The 25,902-nt window shown below is 47.2% G+C and overlaps 1 protein-coding gene across 8 annotated transcripts in view; it reads left to right on the top strand.

Annotated features, from left to right (window-relative positions):
- Positions 1-22,488, top strand: part of MEGF6 (multiple EGF like domains 6) — a 254,954-nt gene extending 232,466 nt beyond the window's left edge. For 7 of the 8 annotated variants that reach the window (XM_073316365.2, XM_073316363.2, XM_078849309.1 and 4 more), the window contains 15 exons: positions 1,525-1,653; positions 3,482-3,610; positions 5,992-6,120; positions 6,999-7,127; positions 11,266-11,436; positions 12,208-12,336; positions 12,991-13,122; positions 14,820-14,948; positions 16,669-16,797; positions 16,963-17,091; positions 17,315-17,443; positions 19,032-19,160; positions 19,940-20,068; positions 20,675-20,806; positions 21,348-22,488. In XM_073316365.2, the coding sequence (XP_073172466.2) occupies positions 1,525-1,653; positions 3,482-3,610; positions 5,992-6,120; positions 6,999-7,127; positions 11,266-11,436; positions 12,208-12,336; positions 12,991-13,122; positions 14,820-14,948; positions 16,669-16,797; positions 16,963-17,091; positions 17,315-17,443; positions 19,032-19,160; positions 19,940-20,068; positions 20,675-20,806; positions 21,348-21,412 (1,919 nt within the window). In that variant the 3' untranslated portion in view covers positions 21,413-22,488. The remainder of the gene's footprint in view (positions 1-1,524; positions 1,654-3,481; positions 3,611-5,991; positions 6,121-6,998; positions 7,128-11,265; positions 11,437-12,207; positions 12,337-12,990; positions 13,123-14,819; positions 14,949-16,668; positions 16,798-16,962; positions 17,092-17,314; positions 17,444-19,031; positions 19,161-19,939; positions 20,069-20,674; positions 20,807-21,347) is intronic. The other variant, XM_073316361.2, reaches the window with a different exon arrangement.
- The last annotated feature ends 3,414 nt before the right edge of the window (positions 22,489-25,902 follow it).

Genomic DNA, 25,902 nt, shown 5'->3' with positions numbered 1-25,902 from the left:
CCACGCCTTGCAAACAGCCACCTGCAATAAGCACAGTAACGTGGGTTTTATACAGTGAAAACCAAATAATTGAAAAACTCCCTCCCGAGTTGAGTGAGACCTTGAAGAGGCCATTTCAGTTCAGACCAGGATTTTGCTGTAGAGCTTTGAGCCCCATGGTTTTACGGTGGATACTGCAACCCCCCCCCCCCCCTTAGTGATGGCTAGAGGACAGCCCACTCACATTACGAAGGGAACACCAAGAGCTGGCAGCTGCTTTGACGACAGTTTTGTGTCGGGGGTGCGAGACGGGAAGGAGGTGAGTTTTAGTCTGCCAGCAACCACGCAGCCCTGGAAGGCAGAAGGGGAGCCCATTTCACAGCCAAAGGGAAGAGACCATTAGGCCCTGAGACGAGCGCTTGGCTATGTTCTCACTCCGATTGGAGCCCTAAATACACAAGAGAAAGGTCGAAGGGGGATTTGTAGTTTTTATGGGACAGGAAATGTATCCCACCAATGAACCATGAAGTGAGTTCTCGCTACACAGGTGGGATAAACCATAGCACTGAATATGCAGGAACAAACATTCCTCCAGTCTTCCTGCCCAGTTTGTAATATGTCAATACAAGAGTTTTACAGTATTGTTAACAGCTGCCAACCAAGGATCTCCAAACAGGTTATAAACAGGAATGAATGAAACCTCACCCCCTGCAACTTAGGGCTTGTCTACACAAACACTCTAGTTTGCAATACATGCAGTGTGAATCTGCCATACATTATTCCCATGTGGACCATGCTGACTCATACTAATAGTTCCTTCCTGTGCTTTGATCTACACCATTGCAAAGAGGGGTAGATAAAGTACACTAGGGAACTGTTCTTGCCCATCAGCAGAGTCCACACGCAGGCAAGTGCATGGTAGATTCACACCCCAGCTTGCTGTGAATTAAGTGTTTGTGTAGACAAGCCCACAGTATCGTTCTTATATCAATAGGGAAATGGAGGCACAGAGAGGATAAATGACTTCTCAAGATCTGAGGGTGAAATTCACCCATGCACAAAGAGCTAGCACAAGGTCCTTGCAACAAGACTTAAGTGGTAAATAGTCTTTGCATGGCTCACCCACAGATAGTGAGCTAGAGTGGGGAACAAAACCCAGAAATCTGGACTCCTAGTCCTCTGCTTTAACCAGTCAACACAGCTTAATTCTCAGATACTGTGTTGATTAATATAGTTATATTAATATAGAAAAATAAACTTGTTTGATAGGATAATCTGGGGCACTAACACAAGTGTCTCGAATAACCAGCCCTTGCTTTCTGTGGGACATGGCTCTCTTATGGCAGTACCCTTCAGTTCCAAGTTTGAATCGTGTCATGGTGTGAGGGTGTACATTTTTTATGAAGTTGCTACAAATCCATTTGCAAAGCACTTTATTAGCAGAATGAGCTATTGTGTAATGTCCCTCTCTCCTTGGGAGATTTCCAGCCTTCTGCACACCCCGACGATTATACAAACATTTCTGGACTTTTTCTGTTTTCCCAGCCTGTCCCGATGGATTTTATGGACTGGAGTGTCAGAAAACCTGCACATGTCTGAACGGAGCCCGCTGTGATCATGTGACAGGGCGCTGCACGTGTCCCACCGGCTGGATTGGCCTTAACTGTAACCAGAGTAGGTGCCGAGGTTATACCATTAAATCTATCCCAATAGAGGATTCCCATTTGCAGACCACTAGTGCCTTTGAAGATGAACTTGGTCAGAGACAGCTTGCAGTCAATCATACAGTATCCTTGTTTCTTTGTCCTGGCACGTGATCCAAAGAGATTGGTGTCTGCATTTCTTTTGCTGCTTATTCCCACCTCTGTTGCTTTCATGCCACAGAAAGGAGTGTGATGTCAGGGAGGGAGTAAGCAGCAGGAGTTGATGGATGCTGATTGAGGAGTTAAACCCTGGGTGGCACTCCTGTTGGATGATACTACATGAGAACAGTAGCCCTTGAAAAGGGACGTACCAGGTACATGGATCAGCTTTGAAGGTGGGTTTTGCCCTTCCATCCAGAAGAACACCAAGTAATTTACAGACGATGGGCCAGATCTCAGGTGGTGTATATCAGCATAGCTTTACTGAAGTCAGTGAACCTGCTCTGATTTGCACCAGCTGAGGATCTGGCTCTATGTATAGGAATCCCATATTCAGTTGAAACTGCTGTGGAAGCTTAGATTGGCTAAAGGTAATTACTCCACCTGGATTTTGTCCAGGATGAAATTGTCACTCTAGTGAATATTTATCAAAGCTTTTCATGAGGTGCCAGCAGCTCTTTAGGAGCTTGTGCGAGTGAAACAAACATTAGGGAGGGGGGAAAAAAGGCTTCTTTCCTGCGTGACACACACAGCTTTGCTGTTGCCTTCACATTGGTATGAAGAGTCAACGCAAGTGCTTGTGCCAAAATAATCAAAGACCCTGCTTCAGTCTTGCAGTGATGAAATCCTTCATTCTCAGAGCACTGCTGCAGTAGTAGGAAGGTGGGGTTTCAGACGTAGTTGGAAGGCCGGTCTCAGCACCAGGGTCTCCTGCGACATTGATGGTTTTCACCTTCAAGGGATGCCTGCTGTTTCCACAGATCTTTTCCACTTTTCATCTTCTCTCTCATTTCAGTTGTGCTCTTTATTGGATGCTGAGAACAGCTGTGCCAGCCAGGGAGGGTAAATTGACTCAGAAAAAATAAGCCCCCCTCTCCATGGCCCCCCCAGAGCGTAACCCTTTTCTATAACCCATGCCCATGGGAAGGTTTGGAAATGCTGAGTTAGCTTTTCTTATTTTTACATCTGCCTATTACTGCCAGATTTCAGCTAGGGCCAGATGTGGAAGTGCCAGAATGGGCAGTTCTTGTGCTGCATCTAGCCTGACTGTAATCAGGAAATCCCAAAAGTCCCAGAGAAATCCTGTTCTTCAGTCTATAAAAGTGGGCTAGAAATCTTGCAAGAAGTTCAGAGACACTTTTGACCTGGATCTGAATTGTGCAGCATTTATCTGAAACAGACTCCCAATCTCAGGGAAATTTTGGGGGCAAATTTTGTCTATTTTGCAGTTTACCTCCAAAAGTTTTGAATGGCTCAGTCTCTGTGCCCCTAACTGCAGATAGTAATGAGGTTTGGGGCATCTGTGAAAACAGCTTCCCAATGGATTACCTTCAAAATATCATGGAAAAATAACGTCCATATTTGTGAACTACAACCATATATACAATCTGACTGTTATTTTCTCATGATAGTGTAAAAAAAATTTTTTTTAAACACACACACACACACAACACACACACTTTTCATGAGCAGGCATAGCTGGCAGTTAACCTGACCTTCTTGTAACATTTTGGTTGGTGAGGTTGTGGGTTCGTCCCCTTTGTCTTCTCCCAAACAGCTGCATTTCTGAATCAGCAGTAAAAGTCTATGTAACTAATACCTGTTACTTAGTTGTTGTGCCTACTTCTGTTTCCCTGCAGCTTGTAAGGATCACTGGTATGGAGAGAATTGCAGTCAGGCATGCAGCTGCTTTAATGATGCCACCTGTGACCATGTTAGTGGACAGTGTCTCTGTGCGGCTGGATGGACAGGAGCTACCTGCCAGCAGGGTAATACAACATGTGGTCATGTCCTATTCCAGACTGTCTTCTTCCTTGTTGTGGGGAAAAAATCAGCCATTGGAAAAAAAATTCCAAGTGTCTGTGTGAGTTGTAGTTTGAATCAGCCTAGCAGCTGGCTGTGTGGAGTGCTCTGGTGGCATGGTGATGAGCCTGGAACATGGTTCAAATCATCTCCACTTGTGCTGCACATGTTAACTCTCAGTAAGGGCATTCTGGCCTTGATCCAGCAAAGCACTTAGTCCCAAATCAGTGGGACTATAGATGTGCTTACAGTTAAGCATGTGATTACGTGCTTTTTCTGGGTTCCTACAGCAGCTTAACATAATATAAGAACATAAGTACAGCCATACGGGGTCAATCCAATGGTCCATCTAGCCCAGTATCCTGTCTTCCGACAGTGGCCGGTGCCAGATGCTTCAGAGGCAAGGAACAGAACAGGGCAATTTTGAATAATCCATCCTCTGTCATCCAGTCCCAGCTTCTGGCAGCTGGAGGTTTAGCATGCAGAATCAAGCCCTAAAGGAAATTTAGATAATGCAGATATAACCAGTTTTACTTGACTACTACGGTAAACGACAGAGAAGTTGTTCTTCTGCCAAGGCAACTGCGTTCATCCTATGGTTCTTTGGTAGTGAAATTTGGTAGCATTGTCCAGATGTGGAAGAGCAGGGTGTTCTGCAAGTCAAGATTGAAGTCACTGGCTGCCAACCTGTGGCACTAAATTCATACAACTCCCTTTAAAAGTAATGCAGTGTGTTCTGGACTAAACACTCTCCAAAGGCATCTGGTGGACCATTGAGTTGCTTAAATTTCAAGTCATCAAGTTACTGATCCCACAGCCTCCTTATGCAAGGCGCAGACATCCCAAGAAACAGGAGCACGTTCCACTGGATCCTGCAGTGATGTTGGGAGGCTCTATTTGTGACACCCCAGCTTGTTTCTATGGCAGCAGCGTGTGAAGTGGCAAGCACGGGGTTATGGACCTCACTGCAGGAGCAGGAAGGAGAAGAGAAATATCTTCACTAGCAACAAAGCTTTTGCATGAAAATACAGGCCAAGCATAGTTCAGCATCAAGGCTCTTTTCTTCCAAGTTTACTGTGTTATGAAAGACACCCCCCATCCCCCATCTGGCCTTTGGAAAAGCCAAGTTTATAGCAGCCTTGTGCCAAGCTGTGTTTAGATGGTGAGCCAAAACCACCTTCCTTGTTCCTATAAACCTCCAGTCTTCCAACTCACTTGCAGTGCCACGTTTTATTGAGACCTTCTCTAGTGGGACACAGGATTCTAATACATTCCCTCAAACTCACTGTTTTGGGCTCCATGTGCCATTTCCCAGACTAGAGCTGAGGTTCCCAACACCTTTTTTTGCTGCCCCCCATAAGAGTCACATTACAGGGCCTTCCAGGGCAAAAAGTCACTCAACCAGGGGAGTGTGCAGCTCATACCTGGGTTGGCGGCAGGATTCGGTTGGCTCCATCCCTGGAGGTGTCCATGGCAGCGTGGCATGGAGTGGGCCAGTGTTCCTTGCCCTCCTGGAGCCTCTCGCTCCTGCAGGCTCTGGCGGGTTTAAAATACACGGGATTGCAGCTGGCCAGGTGTCCAGGGCAGCAGGGGAGCCCCCAGCAGTGAGAGAGGGGAGGAGAGCAGCAGGCTGCTGCTGAGGCAGGGTGGGGCGGGGCTGAGTGGTCTGGTGGCCCCACCACCTCACGCCCTCTGGCAGACCTCATGCCACCATCACCGCCCCTGCCCACAGATCCTGCCGTGTCTGTTGGTAGGTTCCCACCTGCCTGGCGAGCTTCGGAGGGGTCACTTGGTGTCATTGGAACCACTGCACTGGGACAGAGAGAGGGAGCCAGGCTTGCGTCTACATGTCTGTAGTTGGTGGGAGCTGGAGCTGATCCCTACTTCGCACACACGGAATGGGAGGAAGCCTCAGGCAGGGCTCAGGAGGTCAAGGCACCACCAAATGGCTAAAGTGGGAGCTGTGGAGAAGCTCGCAGAGGGTGGGGAAAGCGTGGGAGAGAAGAGAGAGTTTACGGTACTGAGAAGATTTTCCATGCACGTGACTCCCTCACCTCTCTGCTGTTTCTCTCCCTCCCTTTCCCCACCCCAGGCCAGTCCCCTGTGACCTGACACCTCTTATATGCAAGTAAAAATGCAGAACCTTCCTGTGGACCCAGCTAGGCAGCCCTCAGGCATTATTGGATTGTGTTCTTGTTACTTATTTCTAGCGGTAGCAGCTCCATTTCATTTCTGTCTACTCCTAACCCCCACTGCCTCCCACGATACGACAGGCCTGATCTCTGCATTGTAAACCTAGTGTCGAGCTGCTTTCTGACTTCGGTCTTTGTCCTGATTTTTCCCCAAGCGTGTCCATATGGTTTCTATGGCACGAACTGCCACCAGCACTGCCTCTGTCGGAACGGCGGAAGGTGTGACCCCGTCACGGGGCACTGCACATGCCTAGAAGGATGGACTGGATTGGCTTGTGAGCTGGGTAAGCAACAGGAGTGGGAGCAGCCTTGTTAACCCCGGGCTGTTGAAACCTGCAGAACGTTTGTTGCACGTTTAACCCTCTCCCAACAAGTTTTCCCTGATTTCACTTCAGTCATTTCATGCCCCAGGATGGCAAGAAAACGGTAATTTGGCCGCAGAAGGATAGCGGGGAGCATTGTTGGGGCTCAAGGAACACAGTTCGAGCCATTTTTTGTATTAAAATATAATGAAAACGGGGCTACCACATTGCCAACAAAAAGCAGCAATGCAGCTTCGGAACATTTTGAGTTTGGTTCCTAATGGTTTTGATGCCTGGCGCAGCACGTGTCCGTGCTCTCTAATCTAATCTACGCTCAGTCAAGACTGCACCCGGGGGAGGAACACCAGTGGTCAATGGAGCCATAACTCCAGTCCCCAGTCTTAGAACAATCTGGTGATAACAGCAGGGTCATTAGCGTTCTCCCTCTAGAGTATGTCTACACTGCAGCTGGGAATGTGCCTCCCAGCATGGGCAGACAGACATGCACTAGCTTTGCTTGAGATAGAGCGCTAAAAAAGAGCAGTGTGAACACTGGAGCTCCCAGGAAGGTGAGGGCTAGCTGCCCAAGCTCAGACACAGGGATTTGGGCAGGCTCGAACTCAGGCAGCTAGCCCACGTCTCCACCGGAGCGCCAATGTCCACACTGCTATTTTTAGCATGCTAGCTCGAGCAAAGCTAGCACAAGTCTGTCTACTCAGGCTGGGGGCTGCTCCCAGCTCTCGTGTAGACATATCCTTACTTTCTGTCCCCAAGGGGGAGTTGTGGGTTTGTATTTCTGGACTAAGATTCTATTGTGCTATTTCTAAAACCACTTCAGTCAACTCTCTGGCTTCCCCTAGAATGTGCGCAAGGACTGTATGGTGTGGATTGCCAGCAAGCCTGCGACTGCCACAACAGGGGGCTGTGTGACCGTCAGACAGGCCTCTGCATCTGCCGGGCTGGCTGGACTGGGCCGCAGTGCCAAAGCTGTAAGTGAAAGCCACAGGAGCCTACCAATGGTTGTAGCTTCTACTTACCTGCCAGGGCAAGGGAACAGATTTGGCTGGCCTGAGCCCTCCCTCAGATGGAACCTTTCTCAGGTTCAGGGAAGTCTAGTTACCTTGGTTTTTTTTTTAAAAGGCTGCTTTTGATACAACGAGAAAAGCACAAGTCCTCTCTGCTGGAGGTAGCTGATAGTTTGCTTGGTGCATCTGTTGTAGGTGACAGGGCCCAACATTTGGCTTGCACAGCTCAAGAGAAAACAGGCCATGGTTTTAGCTTTGCGAACTCATTCTGCCGGGCGCTGTGCTCCCCTCAAGGTCTGAACAAAAGAAACGTTGTTGGTGCCGTTTCCTACGTGTACCTAGTGCGGTACGATCACGAAAAGGCCACGTCCCTTCCCAGAGATCCCAAAGTGTCACCCTGCTCCCCGTGAAGTGAATAGCAAACCTGCAGGAGCAGACCCTGAATTAGACTGATACACAGCCTGCCCCTGATGGCAATGGAAGCAGATGGCAATGGAAGGCAAGGTGAAGCTGAAATGTCATAAGAAAACCTCCACCTGACCCAAGACTTTAATAGCTTTATGCTGCTCCAGATCACCTTCCCTCCTCCCCCTTTCCAGCTTCTGAGCTTACTCGCTACTGGAACCGCTGTGCAGACCCAGAATGCCTGGCTTCTGTCCTAAGCCCCAGCAAGCTCGTAGGTCTGCCTTCCGCAGGCCTCATATTCAGCTTATCTACAGACTTTACTAAGTACCCTGGCAATCCCTTTGCTATTAGCTAGTGTTGAAAGGGGAGCCTCAGGGACTGGATCAAGTCCCAGAAGATCAGCAAAGGGGAGCCCCTCCCCTCCCAGAAGTCCCAGCAGCCACAGCAAATGTAGCCCACTGTGAAGGGGGTTATTAGACTGAGGCTGGTAATCAGCTGAAGCCGTGGGCGTGAGTGACTTGTCTGCTGCAGTCATTCCCACCCTCAGCAGCATGGCTAGGAAAGGCCCTGACATTTACAAGGTGTTGACTGTGTCACTGTTTTGGTTCTAGGCTCTTGTAGGTAATGTGGGGGTGTGGCTGCTTTGTTCCCTGGATCATTAGCAGGAAGCAGACTGTGGCCTGTAATATGATGTTGCTGGAACATTTCTTAATGTGGGACGAAGGTCAGGCAAGTTTCAAGAGCCGTTTGAGGCTTTGCAAAGCTGAGAAATCCTAATCTTCTCCTTCCCGAGTATCCCTTTCATGAGTATCCCTTTCACTGATGCACTCTCTGGCTGAGTAATGTATGTTACATTATGTGTAGCATTGTCCCGCTCCCTGTCAGCCTCTCTTCACACAGCAGGTCATTCCAGGGCTCTAGTAGCTTTTGTCATCTGTCTCTGAACCCCTTCTATATCTGCTTGATTTTTCACCTCCCATTGTGGGCATTCCATTGATCTGAATAAGGCAGCTCTGGGGGATTTCAGACTCCGATGAAAGCAAGATGTGCTCTTGTGAGGTATCCAACCTCATGGTTAGAAGAAAAGTATCTGAATTTTTGGATTCTGCTCTGAACGGAACCTTCAGAAGCTTCTGAGCCTTCTCCAAGCAGAATATCGAGTGTTCTGCTATGTGGCATTGAGCTCCTCTTGGGCCAGTGTGCGTGAGGGGCCAGGGCAGAATTCTGATGGTGCCAGTGAAATTTATTTTAGTGTTTTCCAGACCTGGATATGGTGTCATGATGCAAATTGCAACCAGCAACACTGGTATATGATTCTGCTTCGCCTTCCAATTAGAAAGTGCAGGGGAGAATTACCCACAAAAGCAAATGCTCAGTGGAAGATTCCAAATGTCTGCTCAGTTCCATAGCCTCCCTGCTTGTTACCCTCACTTATTTGCACTGGACCTTAGCCATCTGGTTCTTGTGTCTGAGGAGAAAAGCAGAGAATGAGATCCGTGCCATGAAGAGGTTTGACTGGACTTGGCGCACCCTCAGTACAGCCTTGAGTACTGTAACGTGAAACACACATCTCACTTAACCGTCCACCATCTTTGGGGACTGGCAGGCACCATCCTTTTGGCTGGGTATTCAAGTCAGCCTCAAGGCACTTTACCAGATCACAGGTCCATGTCACTGTGTTATATAGAACTCTTTGCGCATGACCCTCCTCTAGTCAAGTTGTTGCTTTTCACAGGGCAGCTTGAAGCAAATGGTCATCATAACCAGAATGATGATTTGCAGTGAAACTATTCAGGACTTTTTCTGTCTCACTGTAGGCAGAATTTCACTACATTGAGACCATTGTCTATATTGACATTAAGATTTAAAAAGCCCAGCAATGCCTATCTAACTTGCTAACTTGCCTTGCTAACTTACCCCATCGCCACCAAAAGTCAGAATCCTTTATTTGACTTCTTTTTAGGGGTTGTTTTTTAGAAAAGTTAGGTTTCAGAGTAACAGCCGTGTTAGTCTGTTTTCGCAAAAAGAAAAGGAGTACTTGTGGCACCTTAGAGACTAACCAATTTATTTGAGCATAAGCTTTCATGAGCTACAGCTCACTTCATCGGATGCACTTTCCACAGTATGCATCCGATGAAGTGAGCTGTAGCTCACGAAAGCTTATGCTCAAATAAATTGGTTAGAAAAGTTAGGTGTGCAAACGTGCACATACAATATATGCACAACTATGTCCCTAATCTATGCTTGCAGTTACCCCAATTGCATGTGCAAATTGGGTGAATGCGTGGGCAAATGCACCTATTTTGTCATTTGCACATGCAGTTACTGAATTTGTGCACTCAGTCAAGTTGACTAGCTGTCAGTTAGGTGTGTAGCTTGTGCGTTTATGCAACTAACTTCTCTATAATTCAGACAATGACTCTCTTATCTGGTTTTCATCTGCCTTAAGAACCAGCCTCTCACTTCCTCATAGATGACAGGAGGAAAATGGCCCTGATGGTGATACTATCCTGGCCCCCCAGCTCCCACTAAATGGTGCCAGGAATAATGCTTCCAAAAACATTTGGTGCTGTTAGAGAGAGAGAGAGACTTTCACACCAGATTAGGAAGAAGAGAATGTTTGTGCAAAGAGCAGTTTGTCGGCTCACAACTTTCTTTCTTCCCCTCTTCCTGCCTGGCTCAGCTATTCTCCCCGCCTCAGCACGCACTTTCTCCCTGTCCCGGATTCTGCCAAAGTTTCTGACCTCATGGTCTGTTGTCTCAAAGGTAATGGTGATGTCACAAATCCAACCGCATGTGCCAAGTTCAGCCCTGACGTAGGTGTGTGCTACTCTGCGGACTTCCATGGGAGTTGGAACTGTTTAGGCCAAGGCTGAATTTGGCCCAACTGACCTTATGACCTCGCTTTATGAACAGAAGAATCAGAAAATCCCTCTCTTAGAAACAAGCAAAGATTGTTAGGGAGAGTGGCAAGGAGATGCTGAGTCAATGGATTGCCCAGCGGACTGGCGATTTTGGGAGATGGAGCCTTTCCCCTGGTGCTCACTGGTTCACTCTTGCCCAGAGCAGTGGTGATGAACACGTTATTGTCTGGGGACTGTACAGTGGCCAGGGTCACATGAGTTTATTCCCAGTCAACAAGTTTCCCCTTTGAAAGGTAAAGCAGCAGCACAGTTGGATCCCTTGTTGGTGGGCTCAGCCGAGAGGCCAAGGACTGACTGGGCTACAGAGATTAAATTCTCCTCTCACTCCTCAGCAGCCGTGGTACAGGGATCCTTTCAGGTCAGGGCTGAAGTGCTCCAGCCAAGCAGTGTTGGGAAGCTTGCCCAGCTGCTGCCCATGCTGTACCTCCTCTGGGGATGAACGAAGGGCTCCATTCTCCAGAGCTGTCAGGCTGGTACCTATCGCCACCACCAAAGAAAGGAAACTAGTCTGATCTATTTGATCCTGTTCCTAGTCTCGTTAGACCCAGCTCTGCAGCTGACAGATCCCCCCTGACTTGTCAAACATGAAGTGAAACATAAAACTTCACCCCCTGACATGAGAACACGAGAGGGACATAAAATAAACGTTTGCAGTTCTTTGTGCCTGGAGAGCATAGTTTGAATTGCCCTGTGTAATGAAACCAGACCATGCCTGTATTCATTCTGTAGCACCCCTTTATCCCCCACCTCTCTGTACGTTTGAATCTCTGCAGCTTGCCCGGAGGGTACGTTCGGAGAGGACTGTGCAGAGCAGTGTGCCTGTGGGGCTGGAGTCTCATGCCACCACATCACTGGCACCTGTGACTGCCCCACAGGCTGGAGGGGCCAGCGCTGTGAGAAAGGTGAGAGAATCACGTCGCCTCTGCATCGTCTCTGCTGCTCAGGTATCCAGGCTGTTCTCGTTACATTTCAGCCTCAGATGAAGTCACGGAGCCCTGGACGTTTTGGGAATGAGCCTGATTTCTCTACAGTAACAGACGAAGTAGGACTAGATGGCTCAGGGGATGGGCAGTGGGCTATAGAAAGAGGCTTGTACCTCAGTTGCTGTAACAAATGCTGCCGGCTGGCTGATGTCAGAGTTCGAGCCCAGCTCGCTCCCCAGTAGACAGATAGCCACAGCATTATTGGCACTGCTAGGCACCAAGACATCTCAGCAGAGGCCCAGGACTAAGTGGGTCACAGAAACTGAACTCCCACTCACCTCTCTCACAGTCTCTCCAGGCCAAGGCAGCTTTGGGGAAGTTTGTGTGGCTGGTGCCCCACTGTACCTATTCAGTTAAGAGGACTGTTTTCTTGGCTTGTCAGTCTGGCATCTCTCAATGCACTAGACAGAGAAGTGTGCCAAGGAAAGGGGGCCTTGGGATGATTGGGGGAAGCAGCCAGACTTTGAGATTTGCTCACTTACGGAGACATCGGCTTCTTAGCAACTCCTTGGACAGAAGGTGCCCAGTTGGGACATGACGTGTCTTCAGCTCACATCAGTGTTCAATGGGGCATTTCTTTCACGTTTCCAGGAAGGCTACAACAATATTGCATTAAACCTTTAATTACACTTTATTTTGGGGGCATAAAATTCCTGCTAGTGCTGGGCACTAGGAAGAATTCGCAAACCTTTTGTTTTGATTTCTTTTCCCCACCTTGTTTCCTTCCTACAGCCTGCCTGCCTGGTTCATTTGGGAAGGAGTGTGCCAGCCGCTGCGACTGTTCCCCAGGAACGCCTTGCAACCATGTCACTGGCCAGTGTGGCTGCCCTCCAGGATTTATGGGCCATGGATGTGAACAATGTACGGAGGAGGGAACAGCCCTTCTACGGTTACTAGCAGAGTCCAGGGAACTAGACGGCTCAATCCATTACTACTAAAAAAAAATCAATGCGTTGCCAAATAGCAGCTCACACTTTGGCAGGCAGTGCATGCCCACATAATCATAACAGAGCAAAAGGAGCCAAGTAGGAAACCAGAGCAGTATATTCCATCCAAAGGATTAGCAATAAATCAGAGTAAGACAGAGCTCCTGTGGATATGAGCAAGTCTGGGAGAGACAGAGGCATGTGAGCACATTATTCAGTCTGTAAGTGTGTGTATTTCAGATCTCTCTGTGCATGTGTGGATGCATGATTGCAGAGGGCATCTAGTATCTGAAAATACTTCCAGTCCTCTTCAATCCCACTCCTTTGTGCATCCTAGCGGCTACCCCCATGCTCCTCACAACAGGATACACCAGGGAGACTGGTTCCCATTTCCCCTTGCTTTGAGTGGCGGATGAAGACCATGCGCATTAAAGGCCATTCTAAATCATGGCTCTGGGTTTTGATACCAATAAGTCCTGCTCTATAGTGAAGTTCTAAAAATGACAATAAATTAGGGAGTAGGGTTTTGAGGGAGACCATGAGCCCCCACAATAATGCTGTGGTATCTTCATCTTCTCTCTTCCTACAGCCTGTCTGGCAGGCACCTTTGGGCTGAACTGCGCTCAGGCTTGCCAGTGCCCAGAAGTGAACCAAGACTGTCATCCTGTCACTGGGGAGTGTATCTGTGCGCCTGGTTATCATGGAAGAAATTGCCAACTAAGTGAGTTTGCTCTAACCTTTGTCTTCAGCATTGTCAGGGTTCATGTGACTTCACCTACAGCCTCTCTGTTGCATGGTAGCGAATCAGGGACTGTGTTCTTCATGCTGAGTGTTCCAAGGAGAGTCCATGGTCATGTATCAGGGCATAAACTGATCATCTTGTGGGGTCAGGAAGGAAGTTTCTGGTAGCATTCACAATTCCCTAATCAGAGAAGAGGGGACTCCACCTTCCTCTGCAGCACTGGATACTAGTTAAGGCCAGGAACTGAACTCCAGGAGCCTTGGGACAGCTCCAATATGGGACCTCCTGCATTCGGATTGGCTGTCATCCCAGGTTCCCACTGTGCTTTCCTTTCCCCTCACTCATGCAGCTTGAGATTTTAAAAAACATTTCCCAGGTTATGTCTTTGTGAACCTTGCCGGTAATGGGGAAAATGATTCTGCCCACACAGGCATTTTCTGTTCCCTTTGTTCCTCCATCTGTCCCTGCATACTCATACATCCATCCATCAACCCACACCCATACATGCACTTTCTCACCCCCATACACACACTTCCTCTTACTAATTAGTGAGTTTGTGCCATGAAAAACAATTTAATATACACAAGTGCCACATTCTGCCATTTCCCATCTAACCCATGGGCAAGTTGGCTACATAGTATGATCAACAGAGAATTTTGTACTGTTGTTTTTCTCTAAGTGTAAAACTCCTTGGATCAGTTTCCCTCTGCCAAGAGCAAGGAGGGCTATTTAGAGATGCTTTCACCCTCGTCCTTTTGACTGCGCAACTGGAGGAAGGGCGGGGATTGATGGGCACCTTATTGCAGCCCTCTTAAAATAATCTTCCCCCAATTTCATTTTTGCTCAAAGTTTTCTATGCAGTGTTTTTTAAAAATGTATTTTCACTGCACTAATAGCTTTTCCATTAGGAGCCTCCTTGAAAACCAGTGACTTAGCTGATTATTTTTTATAGTTCTATAAGATTTGGCTAATGCAAGATAAAATGTGGAATTCGGCCTGCTTTTGAGAAGCCAGTACCTTGGAGCTGTGAGCACTTCCCTGTGTTTTATGCTGTGCTTTGTGTCAGCAGGTGCTGGGAGGATGAAGGATAGCCTTGCGCTTTGATTATTTCTGTCACAATATGTGGGTTGTATCTAATCAAAACAGTCCACTCCATCATGCAGTCCATTAGGCAAGAACAGACCTGGCTTCCTGAATCTTCATCCTGCTGGTGTGCATGTCATGTCAGCTGGACCGGTTTCTCTGGCTCACCATGAGATCTTTGTTCAGATTAGTCAGGAAATCAGCAGCATCTCACTCAAAATAGACAGGAAATGACCTTCTCCCACCTCCTCTCACTGAGTGAAGTGAATTGGGTGGTGTCACTGTCTGGCATATATTCATACCAACACCATTTACTCATCAATGTCAATTGTTGTTTTATGAGCAAGTAAACCATGGTTAACAACGTCTCTACAAACGTTTATGTTGATGAGTAAATCGGCGGACCCCTTAGATTGCCATCATGCTACACACTATTTCGAATCATCTTACCTTGTCATCCACGACCTAGTGTTTAAATATAAAGATTGGGGAGGAGACACTTGCATTGTGAATGTCCGTGCATATGCCACATGATCAGTGTCTGGGCTTTGTCATTTTTCTAAGCGTTGGGTTTTTTTTAAATTTCCCCCCAGGATGTTCAGCTGGTTGGTATGGCCCCAATTGTGAGCAGCAGTGTAAGTGCAAGAATCAAGGACACTGTGAGACCACCACAGGGACATGTCAGTGTCCCCCTGGGTACGTCGGAGCTGACTGCAGTATTGGTGAGTGTGCAGCTTCCTTTGCCGCCATGCACATGAATGAGATGCTGCCCTTCAAGAGAGAGCAGCAGTTGTGATGCAGGCCACAGTCTAAGAACATTGCAGGTAGATTTGAAGCAGCACATTTGTCTTCCAAGTCAAGCTTTGCAAAACATTACACTGAGTATCTTTCACTGCCTAGTTTAGAGATGTCTGTTAGCAGAGGAAGTGCGGGGAGTGAATTCTCAATTACTACTGAAATGCATGGACCATTCTTTCTTCCTCTGACTCCCAGTGACTCCTGTTTTAGATGATTCACTGTCCAGAACTACAATAAAAGCAAAAATCCATAAGTTCGGGGTGTTTCTTACACTTGAAAGGTTTTAGACATTAAAGCGGAAGGGAGTCACACAGTAAATGTGCCACAAAACAGAATAATACCCCCTCTACACAATACTAATAATATCCTGAGCGTGGCACAATCTTGACAGCTTTGGTTCATCTTCTAAGAACAGATTCATGAAGCTTTTTCCTCTTGGGTTCCAGCAAAATGTTTTCTGTCAAAACCCCTGCAGGAGCAATGGTGACCCTGCCAAAAAGACCTTTGTGGAAGGGAATTTTCTTATTACTCATTGGGGGATGGGTGTTTTTTCTCCCAGCATTGTTATGGTTCTAATGATACATCAGCTAAACAAAGGGAAAGTGAATTGCTGCAAAAATTCAAGCTCTTGCCAAAATGGATTTTACCAGAGGGAGCTACAGCACCAGGTAGAAGTTTAAGATGATCATGATGTGCAGCCAGAGAGATAATTTCATGCTTCCTAACTGTCAGGGTGGTTAAGCACTGGAATAAATTGCCTAGGGAGGTTGTGGAATCTCCATCATGGGAGATTTTTAAGAGCCAGTTGGACAAACACCTGTCAGAGATGGTCTAGATAATACTTATCTAGTCCAGTCCCCTGCACTCATGGCAGGACTGACCTCTCAAGGTCCTTTCCAGTCCTCCAATTCAGGACATGAATCGCTCAGCTGCAGTGTCAGGAAGGAAGTCTTTCTCCCAGGTACAACACTACACCATTGGCTGTGTGCACTACTTTTTCTTCCTCTGAATCACACAGGAGAGGAAAGAGCCTGTCCACTATTACAGCTCCCAAGTAACTGATTTAATTTCTTGCTTTTATTGAAATAGAATCACTTTCTTGCTGGGGTTTTTTCTGCACCATAATTGCTCCCAGGTCTGGAAGTGCTGTATTAATCTGGCAGTTCACCCTTGCACCATCCCATTGATTGGCTCTGGAGCCTCCATTAAAATGCTTTCCTCCTCCACCAGAAGTGATCTAGATGGCTCTTGTTTTTTCTCTACCAAATCAGACCTAAGATCACACAGTTAGTGGCAGAGCCTTGAAAAGAATCCAAGAGTCCTGACTCCTTGTCTCAGAGCTCTAACCACCAGACACATTCCCCTCTAAGCCAAACCGAAGCCCTTCCTTTTCAGACTCATAGACTTCAAGGTCAGAAGGGACCATTATGATCATCTAGTCTGACCTCCTACACAGCGCAGGCCACAGAATCTCACCCACCCACTCCTGCAATAAACCTCTCACCTATGAGCTACTGAAGTTCTCAAATCATGATTTAAAGACTTCAAGGTGCAGCGAATCCTCCAGCAAGTGCCCTGTGCCCCACAGCCTGCTTCTAAGAATGCTAATGTCACCATCTCTTATGGAAGTGAATCCTCTCTTAGGCTGCCCTGTTGGTCGCTATGGCAAGGACTGCATGCACCTGTGTTCCTGTGGAGAAGGAGCCACCTGTCACCATGTGACAGGCATCTGCATTTGTCCAGCAGGAAGAACTGGTCCCAGCTGTGAACACGGTAAACATTAACCATGGTGCCATTTAACCAAGACTGGGTATTTCACCACCGTGGTTGGAGAGGGCTGTAGGGTTGGGTACAGGCAAGGTACCCCACCCCCATTGCTGTAGTGTCTGATCACACCCGGATTTGGGTTCCCACTCTCTCCTCCTTTGTCTTTTTCAGTCTGCCAGAAAAACCAGTATGGGGCAGGCTGTACGCAGACCTGCGCCTGTCAGAATGGAGGAATCTGCCATGCGGCCGACGGCTCCTGTTTGTGTGGGCTTGGGCGGACCGGGAAATTCTGCGAACTGGGTAAACCCCCCGGAGTGCTCCGGCCTGGCAGCAGGCTGACAATCGTTAAACTAACAGAGTTTGTGTTTAGAATTGATGCCCTCTTTGCCGTAGCCACAGGCGTAGCTGCGCCCTCCCTCGCAGGGCGCCCTGTGAGGCATGGCCTGGCCACAGGTCACTGCAGCACAGGACATGCTCGCCTATGAGCCGTGTGCCAATTACTCTCTGGATGTGTTCCCCGCAGACTGCCCACCGGGGAAGTATGGCGCCAACTGCCAGCTGAACTGTGCGTGCCGGAATAATGGGATTTGTGACCAAGTGACGGGCGCCTGCCACTGCCACAGCGGGCACTATGGGCACTTATGTGAGCAAAGTAAGTTCAGGCAGCAGAACTGCTGCTCCTTCTGCCCTCCGAGGCTGTGTTGTAAAGATGTTTAATGTGAGCACCAGGAGACATAAGGCAGAGGAGCCGAGCTGACTCGCGTAGGGGCAGTTTGAACATCAGAGCAAGTGAGAGGCCCAGTGGCCGGCCCCACACACACACACACACACACACACTCGCTCTCTCTCCTCCCCCCTCCCCCAGGAGGTCCATCAAGTCTAGTATCCTGCCTCTGGCAGAGGCCAAAACCACAGGCATCAGCACACTGGAAGAATTCTTGGTAATGCACAGGGCCAGCTCACTACTGCGCTGTCCTGGGGAGGGGTAAAAAGGAGGCATGTGGACAAAGCAGCTGGGTGATCCACTTGAGCCCTGACATGTGGCCTTTGTCAGCCTAGTGTTGGTCATAACATTGCACAGCCCGGTTGAAATTGCATTTGCAGTGTTTGTCTGGCAGCCCTGTACGTCACTAGGCAGGTTATCAGTCAAGTTAAAGAAGCTGTTGGTTTGAATGTCCTGTCCTTTGTGTGAGCTGGGATTGTGCACACATAAGCTGACCCACATTAGCAACTGCTTAAAAACAATCCAGAGTACAAAAAAGCAGCAACATGGTCCCTACTGGAATGTCTGTGTTTCTTTAGTGTGCTCAGGTCAGACAAATAGATCTGTTTTTAGGACCTCAGATTCCTTAGCAGTTTTGTGGGAAAGGCAGTGCTACGACACACCTGCATCAAACGGAAAGACTGGCTAGTTTCACACACTCATGGACTGAACAGACACCCTGAATTTATGGCTTATTACAACAATCTGTAACCCACCAACACACCTGTTTTGTCCTATAACTGCAGAGGTGTTAATGGGCCACGCTACCTTGAATGGTCCCTTAGAACATGTGCTTACTACTTATGCTAAACAATCTGTTCCCTCTTGCATTTAGCCCAGAGTACCATTCCCTAACCTCTGTGTGGCTCAATAGCTTGTCTCTCTCACCAACAGAAGTTGGTTCGATAAAAGATACCACCTCATCTCTCACATGACATTTTGCATTTTTCACCTTAAATCTTCCCCTGTTGTTCACTAAAATGGAAGATGGGTGAAGAGTTTTTTGAGCTTACATTTTTTTGCTATTGAGATTCATGGAAAGAGTAAAACTTTACACTCAACAATCTTCCTGAATTTCAGGAGCTGACTGGATAGTTTTCAGGTCCTTTGTTCTGTGTTTGTACAGCGCCTGGTACAATGGGGGCCTGCTCCATGAATGGGGCTCCCAGGCACTACTGTAATAAATGATGATTATTTGTGGATCTAGTGTACAGCATGGAGCTAAAAGGCAGACGGAGAGCAGTAGCCTGCTCTCTAGAAGGATAAGTGTCAGAAAGACCACTGGTTAATCCCTCCCTGCCCCTTCATAACACAGAGCAGGATTGTCCCTCTGCATCTCAAAACTTCCCAGTGCAAAGGGCTCATGCTTCCTCCCATGAGTTAGCAGGAGGGTGAGCTGCTGGGACCCCCAGCGAATAAGGCCCCACTGAAGTGCTCTGTGCTTACTAATGAACTTTCCAACTGGCTTCCTTCGCAGCCTGCCCTCCAGGTTTCCATGGACTTCATTGTCAGGAGTTGTGTGATTGTCAAAATGGAGCAACTTGTGACCCAGTGACCGGTCAGTGTCTGTGTCCTGCTGGCTTCCACAAAGACCGCTGTCAGAAAGGTATAGATGACTTCAGCGTATTTCCCATCAAAAGGTGAAGTGTTGTCACTGCATACACAGGGCCCAGTGCTGATCTCTTATACTAGTGTGTAAATCTACTTCCAGCTGGCACCAAAGGCACTCAGCATTGGGGGGGAAGGTACTGCTGGCAAACAGGACATGTGTTAAGATAAGCTTAAAAGGGCTCTGGCTCAGTAAGTATGAGGTAGTATTCAAACATCAAACCCACTGAGTGAGTTCGTTCAGTAGTGCCAGACCCATTGTGGTGTTCTGACACCAGGGAAGGTGGAGACAGCAATGGAACCCTGGAGTTCTGCTCTGATCCCCGACAACATTTCTTCCCAGTGATTTCTTAGACACCAGTTTTCTGCTATCTTGAGCCAGTTGGAATGACTCAAATTTAGGCAAGCAGAGGCACAAAAATACATCAATAATCAAACAATTGTTTCTCCCTCCTCCAAAATTTGCTGTTTTGCACAACACTCTGTGGGGGTAATTACTAAACTGAGCCCACAGGGCCAATTGCCGAATCAGCTTCTGTCACACAGGCCTCCTACTAATGGGGTGCAGTCCTGGCCCTGCCCTCAGAGGGAAGAAGCATGCAGGGTTTCCCGGTACCTTGAGATAATTTCCACGTAAAGAAGATTGTCTCTTGTCTTGGGGGGGTGAGTCCCACAGGATTGGCTCAGAAATGGGAAGACTGGCTGTGTGGGGAAAAGCACTGGTCGAAGGGCTGAAGATCCTTGTGCTGCCCATCCCCCTTTCTCTTGTGCTCACAGGCTGCGAGGAGGAGCGGTATGGAGAGGGTTGCCAGCAGTTGTGTGACTGTGAAGGAAACGCACCATGTGATCCAGTCACTGGGCGCTGCCTGTGTCCGCCTGGAAAAACTGGTGCCAAGTGTGAGCTGGGTGAGCGTGGATTATTTGCAACAAACATAACAGGTGTCCAAGCGCGTAAGAGGGAGGGTGATCTAAGGACGGATGAGCTTTCATCACTTCCTGTCTGGGGCTGGGACTACTAAAGGGAGGGGCATTTTTGTGGCCTAGCCAGACGGCATGGGACCTGGTTCTTCTCGCACCAGCCGTACACTAATGCGAGAGGAGAATTGTGCCCGTTGGCTCTGTAGGTCACATTCATAAAACACAAGTACTGACATGGAGGACTGGATGGCTCCAGGTGTTCCTATGGGATGCGAGACTATTCACCTCTAGGTCTCCCAGCAGTGACTGAATGCCATGGTCCATCTCACGCTTAGTAGATGGGTGGCCCCCTGACCGCACACTCCTCTGCCCCGATAGTTAGCTGGAGTCAAGAAGCCAACAACTGAATGGAACTTGAACTCCTCTCTGGACCCTTGGGGTGGTCTAACAAATCCAGGGTAAGGTACAGCATCCCATCTCTCTCGTGGGGCAAACTGCTCCCTTACCTTTCACCAGCCCTGTGCTTAGTTCTGCAAGCTAACCTGCTGAAATAATTCCAGCTCCTCCAAACAGTCTCTGCCTTTTCCTCTCCAGACTGCCGCACGGATAAATTTGGCCCAGATTGCGCCCTGACCTGTGACTGTGGCCCTGTCAATTCTTTCTGCAATGCTCAGAATGGCCAGTGCACGTGCGTTAATGGGTACATAGGCCCTACATGTCAAGAAGGTAACCTCAGGCAGCAGTTCTGGTATTTCCATCGTTCCCACTGTCACCCCACACCAGTAACTGATTGGGGCAAGATGCAAAGGGTTGTGGTTTAGTGCTTTTAATATGAGGGCACCCCCCAGTACTGTTATGCCCTCGGGGTTTTGCAGGACTAACACAGCCTAGTGTAGACACAATCCTCAGCTAAAGCAGCCCTATGGCCTGGACCTGACAAGCTCTCACCCAAGGGGTTTCCCTTAGGCAGGTAGAGTGGTTGAGCTTTCAGACACGGAGGGTGTGACTGCAGCCATACCCTACACTAGGGTGGGTACCAACAGCAGCGACACGGCAGCTGTGTGGGGCTAGCTGGGGCATGCCTTCCTCAGGCAAGTAGATACATTAAAGCTAGGTTGGGTGTCTCTACCCTGCCTAGCATAGAGAAAACCAATGGCATTTGAGTAGGTATGAATCAGTCCAACAGAGGGCAGTGGTGGAGAGGGCATTCTGCCCTACACACCTGAGCCTTCTATAAGATCTCACATTGTTCTCTCTTCTCTTGTAGCTGTGGCAGCTAGAATATCCTACCTGTTCTCTCCCAGGGAAGTTTTCCAGCCTGTGAAACATTAGGTCATGCAGCCACCATGTTCAAGGAAAACAAGAGTCAGCCTGTAAACAAGCCCCTGGTCTTTCTGCTGAACCTGTCTTAGCTAACACTAACCACACAGGAATTCAGCCTAAGAGGTTTGAGGCTATTGCACACAACTCAGCAAGGAGCCTGTGAACAAGTGTGTAAAAAGTCACACACCTGGGAGAAATGCTGTTGGAATTTCATGCTCAACAAACTTTGGGAAGCATTTTATTTTTACTCTATCAGAGAGATGCAGCAGTTTTTTCTCCAATGGGCAATTAGTGGACTTCTGCGCCTCATCCTCTAATTTTTTTTTATTGTCTGTGTGGAATTTTAATCAAAATACGTATTTATGTAAAGATATTTATGGGAAGATGTACAAATGTGTTTTCATGCTTGGTAGCCAAAGACCCCGAGCCCCAGGGTGTGGAGGTGCTGCATCACTTGATTTTTGAACTTGTGAACAGTCTTTCCTTGTAGTTTACCACTGGCCACGGTGCTGTAATAAAATAAACATTCAATAAGTTGGTCATAAGAGCACTCACATTTAAGTTCCAAAATGTACTGTAAGTCCTGGTTCCATAGAGGAGCATTTGATACTCGTGGGTGACAAGGACTCCGGGGATTGTGCAAACTTTGTTAAACTAATGAGACTTGACTTACATGTGACTGCTTCTTCCAGCAGCACAGGAAACACCGTCTGGTTGGTAGTAGTCTGTATATAAAATAATGGGCTGGAGTAGCATCGTAGATCAGACTCAGTGTTCGTAACCTCGTCTTTCCAAGGAGCTGAGCTACTAACCTGTTTATCCTTGAGATGTTTAAAGGCAAGTTTAAGGTGTTTTGCACTCTGTTCCACTGCACCAACTTAATAGAGTACACCCTCCCTCTCCACAGCTGGGTACAAGAAACTTTGTTGCTTTAAAAGAAATATTAACTTAGCTGCTCATTTGGTGAAAAGTTATTTATTTATATATGTTCTATTCTGTACTCCTTTTGAACTGATGAGTGCTAGAACACAGTATTATGTCAAAAACAACATAAAGTGGTATCTGGTTTGAATTATAATAAAAGCTAAAGGGAATATGATTTCACTGCTCAATATCTCCAAAATACACTTAGGCCCAAGCTGTGTCCCTAATTGAATGCATAGGAAAAAGCAATACGAAACACTGTGCTCTGTAGTGCAATTCATACCACATCTACCCATCTGCAGTTCAGTTTGTTCTTGGTGATGTCAGCACACAGTCCCAACTTCACTTTCTTCCTGGGAATCTTAGCCAGAAACACTGTAAGTGCAGGAAAATTAACTTCAAAAATGACACTGTCCAACTACAACAAGATCCTCGAGGATGAGGGTTCCACCTTTCTTGTCTGCCACTACATTCTGTGACGGAGACACACTTATACAACTGAGCTAAGAACCCTTCGTCCGACTAACAAATCTGGTTGTGCATTACTGGCAAAAGGGGTTTAAAATAGGTCAGTACTAAGAAAGCACATCACATAGGCAGCAGGCTTAAGTATAGCTCTGATGTTTGTATTTACCAATCACAGATAGTTTACATTTATTAATCACCTTTTTTGTTTTGTTTTAATTATTTGACAGGTTTACAAGCTACTACTAAACAGCACTGAGCACTTTCATGTAACTAGGAATCACATCTCTCTAGTTTTAGAGGCAATATAAACAAACGTTGTCTTAATATAGAACGTGATAGTCTGACAAACCCTAATTGCCAGTGTTGTAGGAATCATGTGAGCAGCTGGGCCAGACACCAAATGACCCAAGTGTGTTGTGGGCTTGCGACAGCTCCCAAAAGGTAGTGAAATGTTTCCATAAATGGTGGTTTTGATAATAAGGGCAGGACTTTCAACAGTACTAAGCATTAGAGATGGGTGGGAAATCATTTTCCAATCCCAAATCAGGCCAAAAACGTTGAAATTAATAACAAAATGCTTCATTTTGATCATTTCAAAAATTGTTTAGATTTTTTTCCTTCTCTTTCTTAACTTGCTTTTCTGAACCAAAAACTCGTGTCATTTTGAAAAAGGCCTTGCAGGAACAGATCAGTTTCAGTGAAGTTTTCCGTTCAGGGAAAAAAAAAAGTTTTGAGGAACTGGCATTTTCCAACAACTAGCTTAACTCTGCTCCCATTGATGTTTTGTGCTTTTGAAACCCTGGCCCCAAATGTTCTTCACAAGCTGTGCTAGGACAGGACTTCTGCAGGAAAAGTTAATGGAGTCTTTGATTGAACAGCTGTGATTAATTGACAGAACTGCAGGAGTTTGTGCATTCCATAGCCTAGAGTTGAGCACAAGGGACTGATGCAACTTGAATGGTAGTTTCATTAGTTATCGGAAGAGTTTACACCAGCTGTGCTGACTACAGCAATATCATCACGGCTAGGGCTCCGTTTACCCTGCGAACCTCCCCTGGTGGACATCAGTGTGTCTACCCTAACTAGGGGCAGCAGCACACGGGCAGTTCCATGTTTTGCCCCCAGGTGCCTACTGAAGTCAATGGCAAAGCTCTTGGTGCCAGACTCGGGCCCTGATCGTTTAAACACCACCTACAGGGTAAGTCAAAAACCCAAATCTAGTTGGATGCAGGCACTGCCTACACACGTAGTGGAAGTGTGGGCAGTTTCACTCCATGCATCTGAAGAAGTGGGTTTTTTACCCAGAAAAGTTTATGCCCAAATATATGTAAGTCTTTAGAACTGCCCCAAACCAATAAGGAGGCCAGGGGCATCTTAGTTTTCCTAAGGAATCCACCCTGATTGTGAAACTCAACCAGGAATGTGAAAATATCGTGGCCACTGACTGACTTCACAAAGTGGTGATATTTCACCTTAAAATACACTGCTGCTAGGACAAATGTCCTAGTCCTCACATGAAAAGACTATTGATTGCAGCGCTGTTAATGCCAGATCTTAGAGACACAGTAGGTGAGATAATATCTATCTTTCTTTGGACCAACCTCTGTTGGTGAGCGAAGCTTGTGAGCTTACCCTAACCCTTTGCATGTGCGCATCCTTGAGACCAGGCACAAGTCAACGTAAGGCTGCTGGGGCCAGGCTCTTGCAGAGAAAATTGATAAGATCCCTTCTGCCAATGATCCATTGTGACAAAACTAGTGTGGTGCTCAGATGACAGTGGGCCTGTCTGAGGGAGTGAGAGGCTGCTACAGGCTTGAATACAAAGGGTTGAGAATGACCATTTAACCTGGTGGAATTATTCTGCCTTTTGTTTTTGTGAAAGAGGAGGCTAAGTCTTTGAACAGGCAGTTTGGGACCAGGGTCTGAATTCTGAATATTGGGCAGATATTTGAAAGCAATTGGTGATCTGCATGTTTAATTGCTGTGCTGGAAATTTGTCACGGTGTCTGGTGCACAAAAGGCAATGCAGACACTGAAAACAAGCTAGATGTGTTTAAAGAACAATCAGTGACCTAGTAAGTAGGACCTGCTTTATTATATTATTACTGGTAACAGTGCAGGTTCATCAAGATCACTGGGTAGCCAATGATTTTCATGTAGATGGTAAAAATGTTTCATGGTATATTAGATATTAAATATTAAACTACATACCGCATAGCAAAGCATATCAAGGGTGGGTCTATCAGTGGCTACTTCGTCACATACACAAGCCCCTGCTCTAGGTGTCCTGAAACCTCCGACTGCTAGAAGCTGGGACGAGCTGACTGGATCACTCTCTGGGAAGCAGCTGGCATCGGCCCCTCTGGGAAGACTGGAAACTGGACAAGATGGACCATTGGTCTAACTGTGGCTGTTCTTATGTTACGCTACTTCAAAAGGGGTTCTGAAATACTTAAAAAGCAATTCCGGGAGCGTTTGGGGCCAGTTGCTAACTGACACAATGTAAATAAAAGTTTAGAGCCCTGGCCTAAGCAGCAGAGGGTTGACTTGCACCTGAATGTTGTTTCCAAGCAAAGCTCTGGGAAAGCAGAATCAGGCCCACACTAACTTTTTGCAACTCAGAGAAAATTGTATCAGTGATAAAACAAGGACACTCTTCATTGGCTGCAGTACTTCATCCCAGACTGAGCTAATCCACTCCCAGAGGCATTTTACTGTTAAAAACCAAAGTCAATCCTCTGAGTCAAGCCACAACTAATGGACAAATGTATTAGACTGGAAACGAGGAACTTAATATTCCGTTTCTTAATCAGATTTGCAGCTTTCCATTCTCTTGGGAGACTAAGCTGGAGCCTTTCACTGCCCTGAGAAAGATAAATCTGTTGTCCAATGTCAAAACTAGCAAGAAGCAAAACATTTGTTTCCTGACTTCCATTCAGCACAGTGTGCTGAGTTAGGATCACTGTGGTGTGGACCTGGAGGGCAGATAACACTTAGTCTCAGGAACCAAACAAAACAGCTATCATCATACATCATGAGCCAGAACAACAGTCCGGGCACGCTGAGTTTTGAATTTCACGTGAAATCCACAAAATACTCTTACTTTA

Source organism: Lepidochelys kempii, chromosome 18, assembly GCF_965140285.1.
Source record: "Lepidochelys kempii isolate rLepKem1 chromosome 18, rLepKem1.hap1, whole genome shotgun sequence".
Taxonomy (NCBI): domain Eukaryota; kingdom Metazoa; phylum Chordata; order Testudines; family Cheloniidae; genus Lepidochelys; species Lepidochelys kempii.
The sequence above is the reverse complement of the archived record's forward strand: the minus strand, read 5'-3'. Positions and strand labels throughout refer to the sequence as shown.